At 37.3% G+C, this 14,137-nt stretch overlaps 1 protein-coding gene across 2 annotated transcripts in view; it reads right to left on the bottom strand.

Moving 5' to 3' along the window:
* LOC101884074 (synaptic vesicle glycoprotein 2C-like) overlaps positions 1–14,137 on the bottom strand; it is a 128,031-nt gene that overhangs the window by 54,953 nt on the left and 58,941 nt on the right. For both annotated transcript variants that reach the window (XM_073935687.1, XM_073935688.1), the window contains exons 4-6: positions 11,591–11,742; positions 983–1,116; positions 490–579 (exon numbers count right to left, since the gene is read on the bottom strand). In XM_073935687.1, the coding sequence (XP_073791788.1) occupies positions 490–579; positions 983–1,116; positions 11,591–11,742 (376 nt within the window). The remainder of the gene's footprint in view (positions 1–489; positions 580–982; positions 1,117–11,590; positions 11,743–14,137) is intronic.

Genomic DNA, 14,137 nt, shown 5'->3' with positions numbered 1-14,137 from the left:
AGTTGGCGATTCATTCCACTGTGGCGATCCCGGATTAATAAAGGGACTAAGCCGACAAGAAATGAATGAATGAATGAATGAATGAATGTTTTCTTTTAAAGTCTTTAAATTTAATATTAAGCCTTAAAGGGCAAATACTTAATTTAATTTATGGGGCATATAATTCAATAAATATAATTCGCTAATTTATTAAAAGCATAAAGTTTAATAATTATGACCATAATAATTACATAAAATTAACATCTGCACTGGATAAACTATTTAACCTAGCCTTGTATGTTAAATTTGAACAAGTAAAAATATTCATCCTATACATTAAATAAATGTTATAGAAAGAAAAAATGTAACTTTCTCAAGCATCAACATATTGTTACAACACCAACTTATATATGTAATGTACTTGTAGGGCTCGGGCCCTATCAGGCCTAAGTTTTATTGCTCGATTACAGCTCTAGTGTGTGTGTGTGTGTGTGTGTGTGTGTTACTCACAGTAAAAACTTTCTCCGGTTCTCCTCTTGCTCGCATGTTGGTGTCGTGAATCTGCTTGAGCACCATCCACGCCTCGTCATGTTTGCCCATCTGGACATCACACACGTTCGCGCACACACACGCGCATGCACGCACGCACGCACACACACACAGATTTATTTAAAGAGCTGCTTTCATACAATGATTAAAAGCATCTTTACAGAGAATCCTAATCATCATTGGGGTAAAGTAATCCGGCAAGTCATTATATAACAGTGGTTTGTTCTGTAGACAATCCAAAACAAATATAGCTTAATGGGGGCTGATAATATCGACCTTAAAATGGGTTTAAAAAATAAAAACTGCTTTTATTCTAGCTGAAATAAAACAAATAAGCCTTTCTCCACAAGAACAAATATTAAAGGAAATACTGTGAAAAATTCCTGAATCTGTCAAACATTATTAATTTTGACTTTAACTGTACAGAAACTGAAATGACCCAGTTTATCATTACCTCCAGGTAGAAGCGAGGGCTCTCGGGCATGAATGTGAGCGCCACCACCGCAGAGACACAGGGAAAAGCGCAGACCACCACAAACACACGCCAGCTGTGGAACTGATACGCTGAGCCCATACTGAAGCTCCAGCCTGCACACAAACACAGACAAACCAAGACATGTCAAATATATTCCCATACAGAAGAGTTCAGTCCATCAGTGAGAGCCGTTTCTGCACCAACACTGAAGCATCTGCTGTGAAGACTCAGAGAGTCAGTAGTCTTTTAAGACCAGGATTAATTAGCGATACATGAGGCCTTTTGTGGGCAGACATTTAGGGACATCTGGGTTTAATATCGCATATAGAAAAACAATATCTTAACCAATGTCAATTTTTTTAACAGTAGTGTAAACTACTGCAGGGTGGCAGGGCACATCCTTATAGAAGCTCTGTCACCCGGGGGGGAGCTCAGAGTAGAGCCGCTGCTCCTCCACTTTGAGAGAAGTCAGCTGAGGTGGCTCGGGCATGTTTCGGGTGCCTCTTGGACGCCTACCCAGGGAGGTGTTCCAGGCATGTCTCACCAGGAAGAGGCCTCGGAGAAGACCCAGGACACGCTGGAGGGACTATATCCCTTGGCTGACCTGGGAACGCCTTGGGATCCCACTGGAGGAGCTGGAGGAAGTGTCTGAGGCAAGGGAAGTCTGGAGATCTCTCCTAAGACTGCTGCCCCCAGGACCCGGTCTCAGAAAAGCAGTTGAAAATGAATGAATGAGTGAATGAATGAATGAATGAATGAATGAATGGATGAATGAATGGATGGATGAATAAATTAATGAATGAATGAGTAAATGAATGAATGAATGAATGAATGAATGAATGAATGAATGAATGACTTAATGAATGAATGAATGAATTACTTAATAAATGAATGAATGAATGAATGAATGAATGAATGAATGAATAGTGTAAACTACCAAACAACTTCAAGATACTCATCAAGAGGAAACAACTGGAGAAAGGTAAAGTGAAAAATAAATACATTCAAATCTTTCTTTCTTTCACTTAACTCCATTTAATTTAAATTTTTAATTTAACTCAACATAACATAATTTTATTTTTACTTTATTCAAACTTTAAAAGTTTAACTTAACTCAACAAGCTAATTTTATTTTATTTAACTTAGTTTAACTCAACATAACTTAATTTAACATTTAATTTAATTTAACAACAACTCAACTCAGCTTAACTTATTTTATCTTACCTTATTTAATTTAATTCAACTCAGTTTACTTTAACTTAACTCAACAATTTTATTTTAATTAATTTAACTTAGTTTAGCTTAACTCAAGACAACTTAATTTAGTTCCAGTGTAATGTAATTTAACTCAACTTAACCTAAATTAGTTTATCTGAACTAATTAAATTTAACTCAACTTAGTTTAAATCAACAAAAATTAATTTAACATTTAATTTAACAACTTAACTCAGCTTAAATTATTTTATCTTATTTAATTTAATTCAACTCAGTTTACTTTAACTTAACTCAACAATTTTATTTTTCTTAATTTAACTTAGTTTAACTTAACTTAATGTTTAACGTAGCTCAAGACAACTTTGTTTAATTCACTTTTAATTTTAATTTAACTTAACCTAAATTAGTTTATTTTAACTTATTAAATTTAACTCAACTTAGTTTAACTTAACTCAAGATAACTTAATTTAATTAACTTTTAATTAAATTTAATTGAACTCAGCTCACTTTAGCTAAATTAAATAAAAAATAAATTAAATTTAAATTAATTATTTATTCATTTTATTATCAGCTTATTCCCTTTATTAATCTGGGGTCGCCACAGCGGAATGAACTGCCAACTTATCCAGCATATGTTTTACACATAGGATGGCCTTCCAGCTACAACCCATCACTGGGAAACACCCATACACTTTGATTCACACACATACACTATGGGCAATTTAGCTAACCCAATTCATCTATAGCGCATGTGCGATTGTGCTACCCACTGCTCCACCAAGCACTTCAAATAAAATAAAAAAAAAGAATAAAAAATAAAAATAATAAGATAAGATAAGATACATATATATATATAATAAAAATGAATAAATAAAAAAAAATAAAATAAATGAAATAAATATTTTTGCAGTAATGACATGTTCCAGTGGTTGTAATTGTAGTTTAACACTCATAACGCTGCACAACATGTTGTGTTTTATTAATTTTTTTTAGTGATGCAAGCAAATGCTCTTCAGCACAACACAACATTCATTCATTCATTCTTGGTCCCTTTATTAATCCAGGGTCGCCACAGCGGAATGAACCGCCAACTTATCCAGTACGTTTTACACGCCAGATGCCCTTCCAGCTGCAACCCATTACTGGGAAACCACAACACAACAAACACAAGTGATTTCAACAAATGCCTCTGCGACTGAATTTCACAGTGAATAAGTTTGTTTTGGTGTGTGTGTGTGTGAGTGAATATGTGTGTGTGTGAAAAGGAGTCGATTAAGAATGCCCGCAGGAGTAAAAGTGCTGAAAGAACACACTCTCTCTGCAAAATAATCATTAAAGTTGGTATCATTTTCCACATGACTGCTGCTCTCTGACGCTGCGGAGAATGACTAGAGGCGGAGCGGCACCATATGGAGTGTGGGTTTGTGTATGTGTGTGGTGTGTGTGTTTGCATTGGTCTGGGTGTGTCTCTGTGTGTGTTTGTGTATCTCTGTGAGTGTGTGTTTGTGCATGTGTATGTTTGATTGTGGTTGTGTGGGATTGTGTGAGCCTGTGTGTGTGTGCATCTGTGTAAGATTGTAAATGTGTGTGTGTGTTGGTGCAAGTCTGTGTATTTGTGCATCTCAGTGAGAGTGTGTGTGTTTGTGCGTGTGTCTGTGTGCATTTGTTTAATGTGTGAGCTTGTGTATGTGTATTTGTGTGTGTGTCTGTGTTTGTGCATCTCTGTGAAATTTGTATGTGTGATGGTGCGAGTGTCTACGTGCATTTGTGAGTGTGTGTTTGTGCATATCTGTATGGGTGTGATTGTGTGTGGGTGTCATTATGTAAGTCTGTGTGTGTTTGCATGAGAGTGTGTGTGTGTAGTTGTGAGTATGTGCTTGTGTCCTTGTATCTGTGTGTGTATTTGTGCATCTCTGTGAGGATTGTTAATTTGTGTGTGTGATAGTGCGAGTCTGTGTGTTTGTTTCTGCGTCTATATTTTGAATGTAGTGTGTGTGTGTGTGTGTGTGTGTGTGTGTGTGTTATAACCCCACAGGTGCATGTTTATCAGTCACCATAGAGAATCTCATTATATAGATTATGTGTGTAATGGAGTGGGTTCATGGACTGCTGACTCTACACACACACACACACACACACACACACAGACACACAAAACGAACAGCACAGCACACTGATATCCGCTAATGCACCATCACATAGTCCAGCTGGTTAGAGAAAAATCGAATATATTTATTTATGTTTCTGTGTAGCGGCACAGTGGCTTAGTGGTTAGCACAGTCACCTCAAAGCAGCAAGAAGGTAGCTAGTTCGAGTCCCGGCTGGGTCGGTTGTTCTCCCAGTGTTGGTGTGGGTGTCCTCCAGGTGCTCTGGTTTCCCCCACAGTCCAAACACATGAGCTGTAGGGGAATTGAATACGCTGAATTGGCTGTATTGTATGAGTGTGTGTGTGAATGAGAGAGTGTATGGGTGTTTCCCAGTGTTGAGTTGCAGATGGAAGGGCATCCGCAGTAAAAATCATATGCTAGAATAGTTGGCGGTTCATTCCGCTGTGGTGACCCCTGATGAATAACGGACTAAGCTGAAGGAAAATGAATGAATGAACGGTGCATAGCAGCCAGTTACATGAGGCTCATTCAGTAAATGCACAGTTAAGCCAGTGTGTTTCAAGTCTAAGACACCAAAACTGTCCAACTTAAAACCAAACCCTACACTATAAGCTGCTTTAAACAGTTTCTAACAGTATTATTTACACTGCGAAAGGGAAAAGCAACAAAGAAACCTCCGTCTATTAATGTAACTCATCTGATGAAGCCAATCAGTGTGAAACTTAACAGTAAGCCATGAGGCTAAAGCTAATTTTACACACTAGTGTATAGTTCAGCATGCCAGCTCATGTACACAACAGCCACTTTATACCAAATCAAGAGTCTTGCAGCATTCATTTACACTTCAGAACAAAAGCTGCTCTTCGGGGCTCAAAATTAAAGCAACATACACACTAGGGTTACCACTAGAGAGGGGAAGTTCGGATCATTTTACTGACTTGGATCTTTGGGCCCTATCATACACCCGGCGCAGTGTGGTGCAAGGTGCGGCACAATAGACTTTTGCTAGTTTCAGCTTGGCGCAAGAGTCGTTTTGAGGCGTTGCGCTACGCTTTTTTAATAGCAAGTGCATTAGCGCTCATTTGTGCGCTCATAGGCGTTCTGGTCTAAAAAGGAAGGCGTTCTGAGGCGGACCGCTGGCGCGTTGCTATTTTGAGAAACTAAAATAGATTTTTTATTAGACCAAAACAAACCCGGTCTAAACTCCAGCGCAGAGTTGCGCCTCGCTTACACACTGCTTAATACACACAAGAGAGCAATAGGCAAATATCTTTACATATGAAAAAATGTAAATATTAAGGATATATATAGGATATAATAAGAATAGATATAGAATATAAATATAAAGGATTAAAATATTACAAAACATATTATTTTCTAGCCTACATAAATATGAAAAATCACTGCTTTTATGTCTTCTTCATCTCGGGAGGCTTTTTCAGTTCATTCATAACAATTTGCTTTTGTATAATGTTATTATTATTAGCAGTATTATTTATTATATCCATATTTATATTTGTTTTATTAAAAACAAGCTTAGATTTGTCCACCTGTCAGGTTTTAGACCATATGGGGCACAGCATGTGTTTTAGGATATAACTCAGGTTTTTGAGCACACTTCGTTATTATTGTTCATTTATTAGTTTGCTGGAAATTAGAACTGAATTTAGAAATAGTTTTGAAATGAATATTTGCGCTTAACAAACTAAATTAATTATTTATAGACTAATTCATGTCTGTGCGTAAAGGTTTCCCTATCCAAGAGCGAAAGTGAAAGTAGATCCAATATCCCTCATTCTCACTCGGTTGATGCTCTGACATCTGAAAGCGTTTGCGCCCTGCGTTTTGCGCTCTGCGCATGGACCGTCAAAATAGAGCCCATTGAGTCTCGTTCACTGAGATCAACGAATCTTTTTTCGAGTCATTTCGTTAATTTGGTTCAATTTGCCAAAATATTGTTAGAATGTTACGAATTGCTTCCAAACGCATCTACAACTAGCTCAAAAGGTTGATCACATGACAAATAAGTCATAAATAGAATACTATAAAAAGAAGAAAATAATAATTCAATATTTACCTGCTCTTTTGTCTATGAAGACATTTTCAACACAATCTCACGGCAATTCGAAACTATTTGATTTAGTGGCTAATTCGTATGAATTCATGTAATCTAATTTGTACATATTAGTACGATTTGCTCATCCCCCAATGATGGTTGGTTTAGGGGTTGGGTTAGGTGCCACGCCTCCCTTTTAAAATCGTACATTTTCGTACGACTGAACTGGTACTAATTTGTACGAATTCGCCACTAAACTGGCAAAACGTAAAATACTTGACGTTTTCTCGTGAGATCAGGCTGGTATTGTTGTCTCTTTGCTCAGCTCACCTCTTCATGTCTTCAAATGTCAGTGGTTTGTTCACGTTACACTGACAGTCACATATCTTAACCAAAGTACACAGTCTGAGCCGATAAGGAGCCATGATAATTAGTTCACGTTTCGAGTTGTCTGATTCTTGAGTCGTTCGTTCATCACGTAACAGAATGACTCAAATCCGAGAACTCCCGAGTTGAAGGGATCAATTCCCAACCTTTTTCTTTGGGCCCCCCCCATATATATATATATATATATATTATGCGACGCAGTGGCGCAGTAGGTAGCACGTTCGCCTCACAGCAAGAAGGTCGCTGGGTCGCTGGTTCGATCCTCGGCTCAGTTGGTGTTTCTGTGTGGAGTTTGCATGTTCTCCCTGCGTTCGCGTGGGTTTCCTCCGACAAGAAAATGAATGAATGAATAAACGTATATGATTGGCCCGTGATGAACGAATGACTCATACCCGATAGAGGACTACAGAGATGAACACATCAATTCTTTTTCCGGCTCTAAACGCATATAATTGGCCCGTGAAGAACAAATGACTCAGACCCGATAGAGGACTCGAGATATGAACTCAAAAACTGTCCTTGTAAAGCACCAAAACCAGCACACACACACTCTCTAGAATGCTTTCACGACTGCTGAAGTCCTTCACCTGCCTCTGCAGTGATGAAAGCATTGCGGCAGAACCGTTTCTCCACACGCCGCTGATTCCTGACCACAGAAACGCTGCTAAAACAAGAGACGCTAATCAATTGACCTCAATTACAGCCCAGCAGATATGCTCCTGCTCACACTCGCTCACCCCAAATTACCCATCATCCTCTCAGAGCCACATGATGGAGGACGGAGAGCTTCCAGTTAAACAGAAACAAACACTTCCCAGAGGAGCAGTTTATTACATCGCCACAGACACCGGCCTCATTCATATCAAGCTGCAGTCTAGATGGTGTTAGTGTGTAGATTTCAGAAACGCACAAACAGTTCCAATATTTTTACACTTACTATACAATATCATTTTCTTGTTTATTTTTGATTTATTAATGATAAAAATTACAAAATATAATGGTTAAAAAAATTAGATACAGTTGAAGTCGAAGAAGTTGAAGAATTATTAGCTCTGTGAATTATTCACCCCCGTTGATTTTTCCCCTAATTTCTGGTTAACGGAGAGCAGATTTTTTCAACAGTTTTATAATCATAATAGATTAAAAAACTTATATCTAATAACTGATTTATTTTATCGAGCTCTGCGTCCCTCCGACTTGTGTTTGTGTTTTCGTCTGTCTGCAGCGTGGTGCTTCATCCCCAGCGTCTCAGTCTTGTTGGTTTCGGTTTTGGTCGGCGCTGGGATGAAGCATGCACACTGCGTGTGTGAGCGCATGGTGAGTGTTTTCATTCATTGTGTGCTCGTGTCTTTCGTCTGTTGTCAAAGCACGTGGCTATGTGTTTACATTGTGGTCACGTGCTTTTGTCGTGTGCTTCAGTGTTGTGCTTGTCTTGTCATGAACATGCGGTTAAGGAGTTCTCTCATTGGCTGCATGTTCTTGTCCTGTTTTATGTGAGCGCATGGCTTGTGTTGTTTCTCTGTGTCATGCGCTCTCCCGTCTATTGTCTAGTCCCACACTCCTTGTTAACTCATTATTAGTTTGTCATGTTCACCTGTGTGTCAATTTACTTTTGCTTTATAATCCCCTCATGTTTTCAGTCCTGTGCCAGTTCGTCGTCTAAACTCCCCATGTGTTCCTGCTCTTGTTCTTGTTGTGCCAACCCAGTCAAGTTTGTTGGTGTTATAGTTATGTTTTTCCCCTTCGGGGTGGTTTTTATTGTTCTTTTGTTTTATTTTTATTATCAATAAATCATCCTGTGTTTGCACTTGAGTCCTCGCTCCCCCATCCTTCCTGAACCGTGATATAACTAGGTTAATTAGGTTAACTAAACAGGTTAGGGTAATTAGGCAAGTTATTTTATAATGATGGTTTGTTCTGTAGACTATCGGAAAAAAAATGCTTAAAATGGCTAATGATTTTGACCTTTAAAAAATGGCTTTAAAAAAATTAAAAACTGCTTTTATTCTAGCCGAAATAAAACAAATAAGACTTTCTCCAGAAGAAAAAATATTATCAGGCATACTGTGAAAATTTCCTTGCTCTGTCAAACATCATTTGTGAAATATTTAAAAAAGAAAAAAATAAATCTAAGGGGGGTTAATAATTCTGACCTCAACAGCATATGGGTAATGAAAGTATTTAGACCCCCTTAAATTTTTAACTCTTTGTTATATTGCAGCCATTTGCTAAAACCACGTAAGTTATTTTTTCCCTCATTAATGTACACACAGCAGCCCATAATAACAGAAAATTACAGGACTGTTGACATTTTTGCAGATTTATTAAAGAAAAAAAACTGAAATCTCACATGGTCCTTAGTATTCAGACCCTTTGCTGTGACACTCATTTATTTAACTTAGGTGCTGTTAATTTCTTCTGATCATCCCTGAGCTGGTTCTACACCTTCATTTGAGTCCAGCTATGTTTGATTGTACTGATTGGTAGGGTTGGGTAACGAAACCCCGTGCCTTTGTAACCGCTATGTACCAGACCGAATCAGCATATGAATTTCAGAGCCACTTGACAAGCGTCAAGGAGTGCATTAAAGGCACACATAGGCACGCATTGTGTCACACCGTTGAGGAATACGGACAGGCAATGTCGGGCATTTGTTCTTGTTGCCTAGGGAATGGACGCGTGCAACGCACACAGTACAGCACATTAAGTAAACAAGAGCTCTCTTCAGATCAACACGCATGATTGCGTTCATCAAATTTGCCTAAACTAAGTGTACTAAAGCGTATTTCACAAGCAAGGACTCTGACACAGCAACATGAAGCAGATGCTTTACAAAAGTTGTGTGTAGAGGGGAAACACGTCAAACTTAATGACACATTTGAGGGCGCATGGAATCAACTTAAAGGCAGAGGAGGGTCTTTGAAATCTTGCGACATCAAATGGCACTTTCAATGAGTACGTACATGGCCACCAATGCTCCGATTTTGATATAGTTAAGACAATACTCTGATTAAAAGTCTAGACTACCATGTAAACAGTGATTTTTGATTACCTTAAAGGACCACAGACACCCGTGTTGAACATGAGTTTTTTTCTTTCCATTCAACATGTGGTATTAAATTCCATTAAAAGAGCAGCCCTTAGTTAATGCTCGCATAAAATACCTCAGTTTGTCATGGGGCATGAATGAAATGTTCCTGAATGAAAGTGAAACTGCAGTTAAAGTCGGAAATTAAAAAATGAAAGTCTGAAATTACATGAAACTGGAGGAAACATGGATAGCGTGGTGACGCAGTGACGTTAATCGATCTATGTACTATAACACGTATCACAAAGCAACATTCAAAAAGCAACTCATGTAAACATCTTAATTATATTATTGTCTTATTCAGATTAAGGCAAATCATTAGATTACTGATAGCCATGTAAACATAGTCACAAGGCTCAACCCTAAAAAAGGAGTTCAGTATTTTGATGTCAGCCTTTCAACGTTAGTAGTAAGCTAATATAATTTCATAATGCACATCTTAAATTCATGCTAACCAACAAATGATCAAAAGAAATATATTAATGTAATTTAATATATAAAATATTAATTGATATTTGCTTTAAACTTTAAGTATATTGTTCTATTAAAAATATTTTTGTCAAATAAAAAAAGATTTTGTCAAATAAACGATTTTTCTAGAGTCGTCCACCATAATTTTGTAGCTCAAAAGTATCGGTTCAGGCACCATTTTGGCACCGGTACCATTTTGAAAATATCGGTTTAGCACCAGTATCAAAATAACCCCAAACGATACAGAACCCTACTGATTGGACTTGATTAGTAAAACCACACACCTGTCTATATAAGACCTTACAGCTCACAAAGCATGTCAGGGCAAATGACAATCATGAGGTCAAAGGAACTGCCTGAAGAGCTCAGGAAAAGAATTGTGGCAAAGCACGGATCTGACCAAGCTTAGAAAAGAATTCTGCTGCACTTAAGGTTTCTAAGAGCACAGTGGCCTCATATTCCTTAAATGGAAGATGTTTGAAACGACCAGATCACTTTCTAGAGCTGGCCGTCCAGCCAAACTGACCAATCAGAGGAGAAGAGCCTTGGTTGCTGATAGATAGATAGATAGATAGATAGATAGATAGATAGATAGATAGATAGATAGATAGATAGATAGATAGATAGATAGATAGATAGATAGATAGATAGATAGATAGATAGATAGATAGATAGATAGATTTAAAAAGTTCATAGATAGATAGATAGATAGATAGATAGATAGATAGATAGATAGATAGATAGATAGATAGATAGATAGATAGATAGATAGATAGATAGATAGATAGATAGATAGATAGATAGATAGATTAAAAAGTTCATAGATAGATAGATAGATAGATAGATAGATAGATAGATAGATAGATAGATAGATAGATAGATAGATAGATAGATAGATAGATAGATAGATAGATAGATCGATAGATCGATAGATAGATAGATAGATAGATAGATAGATAGATAGATTAAAAAGTTCATAGATAGATAGATAGATAGATAGATAGATAGATAGATAGATAGATAGATAGATAGATAGATAGATAGATAGATAGATAGATAGATCGATAGATCGATAGATAGATAGATAGATAGATTAAAAAGTTCATAGATAGATAGATAGATAGATAGATAGATAGATAGATAGATAGATAGATAGATAGATAGATAGATAGATAGATAGATAGATAGATAGATAGATAGATAGATAGATAGATAGATAGATAGATAGAGCTCTCTGATTGGTGGACAGGTCTGTCACTCACCGTAGTGTGGTATAATGGCCCAGGCCATGGCTGAGGCGTAGATCCCGCCCACCATCCAGAACATGCAGAGCCAGCTGAGGTGCTCCCCGCGCTTCTCCCGGGCCAGAAACTCTGCGAAATACGAGAACACGATGGGGACTGCACCGCCAATCCTGCACAAAAAAAAAAACATAAAATCACATACTTACATTTAAGATTTAGTATAAATATTTAAAAGAACGTTTTATGTTCACCAAGGCTGCATTTGCTTGACCAAACATACTGTGAAAAAGCTGAATCTCGTTCTTGTTTAAAATATGTTCTAAAATGTAATGTACCGAATTGCTAATGACTACACTTTGTTCTTATTTGTGTATATATGAAGAGTTCACATGCAAAAGCCGCTAAACACCACTTCCACCAAAAATGAGATGATGATATTAAGCGACTGCTTTAGCCACATAGTACACCATCAACAAATACATTTGCTTCTAATCATCTTAATCGCAGCGTCTGCGCATTCAGAAATAACTGTTTGTTGGCAAAAGCTGCTAAACGCCACTTGCCTTTGACAGCGAAAGCCTCTATATTGCGAGAATCAATCAGGAGTGTGAACCGAATCATATGTTTTCAACGAAGCAGCGCGCTGAAACGTTGGTTTATGAGGAGACTACGAGACTTCGAGATTTAGATTTTAAAAGATAAAGTATGATGAACTGCATGAGTCTGTCCGACTGTCAGTGAATAGCAAATGAAAATGTCTCTTACCTCAAAACTCTGTGCATTATAAGAAAAAGAAAACACACTGTACAGTCGGAAGTGTAGCATGCATTCATAACGTTTTTGCGCAGCGATGCTACTTTAAATGAGTCTGGTTTACTATACATTAAACAGCAACTGCGTTTCACGAAAGACAGAGTTAAGATGTCATTCTTTTATCCCACGTGGATGCTATAAAGATAAACAAGAGACCAAGACCTTGAGTATAGTGACAATGAATGGATGACGCCTTTTAAAATGTGCTAATTTAAGCTATTTCTTAAAAGATAATATGCATAAGACTATACTAATATTATTTCATACTAACTATACGTCTGATAAGCTTTTTATATTAATGGATAATGCACAGATATTTATGTTTCACAATATTTATACTCTACATTTTTTAATCTACCAAGCTTTGCTTAAAGTAGCTATGTTTCCATCCACCTATTATTATGCGCATTTTGCATATGCCCATAAAAAAAGATGCGCATAAATTTTTTAAATGTGCATAAAAAATTATGCGTATAATTGAATAGATAAACCTTTTATTCAATAAGAAAAGATGCGCATAAACTGCGATGAAAAACACTTTTACCATACAAATTCGCATGTATGTTTAATGCGCATTAAAACAGGTCATGTGATTTTGTGATAAGAGATCATGTGATGATGAAAATGTGTGTAAATGGACAAACCAGCAGGCTGAGCACACTGTAAACCATCTGAACTGTTGTTTTGGTCATTCTAAAGCGCCTTGCCGTTTCAGTATTAGTGGAAACGCTGCCTTATTTGCACAACTTTTATGCGATAATCCAGTTTTGCGCATAATGTTAATTTGCATTTTTGGATGGAAACATAGCTAATATTTACATCGCTCTACTTACATTAAATCTACAGGGAGGGCCATTTACATGGATGCACCTTAATAAAATGGGAATAGTTGGTGATTTTAACGTCCTCCTGTTTGTGGCACATTAGTATATGTAAGGGGGCAAACTTTTCATGATGGGTGGTGACCATGGTGGCCATTTTGAAGTCGGCCATCTTGGATCCAACTTTAGTTTTTTTCAATAAGAAGAGGGTCATGTGACACATCAAACTTATTGGGAATTTCACAAGAAAACAATGGTGTGCTTGGTTTTAATGTAACTTTATTCTTTCATGAGTTATTTACAAGTTTCTGACCACTTATAAAATGTGTTCAATGTGCTGGCCATTGTGTTGAATTGTCAATGCAACCCTCTTATCCCCCTCTTCCCACACTTATAGCAACACTACAGGAGAAATGCCAGCACAGGCTTCCAGTATCCGTAGTTTCAGGTGTTTCACATCTTGTATCTTCAGTCTTTACACCATATACAACAAAGACAGTGGGGCCATTCTTCATCAATGGAAACCTCGAGGCCACTGGATATTTGAAATTGCTAAAAAAACACTGAAGCTGGCAAGTTCCCTGAGTTTTTCCAGCAAGATGGTACACCATTACATTACGGGTGTCAGGTCCGAGCATTCTTAGATGAACAGTTTCCTGAAGAGTGGATTGGTCGTAGTGGGCCAGCTAAATGGCTCCCAAGGTCTCCCGATCTGCCCCCCTTAGACTTTTATCTTTAGGGTCATCTGAAGGCAATTGTCTATGGTGTGAAGATACAAGATGTGCAGCACCATTTTATGAAGATGCATCCATATAAATGGCCCACCCTTTCAATCCCAAATATTACAAATGACAACAGATTAAGATTTAAATAATGTCAGCTTTAATGTTATTGATTAATGCACTTGACAGATTTCATTCATTCATTTTCC

Source organism: Danio rerio, chromosome 21, assembly GCF_049306965.1.
Source record: "Danio rerio strain Tuebingen ecotype United States chromosome 21, GRCz12tu, whole genome shotgun sequence".
Classification (NCBI taxonomy): domain Eukaryota; kingdom Metazoa; phylum Chordata; class Actinopteri; order Cypriniformes; family Danionidae; genus Danio; species Danio rerio.
Note: the sequence above shows the minus strand (reverse complement) of the source record. Positions and strands in the feature narration are given on the sequence as shown.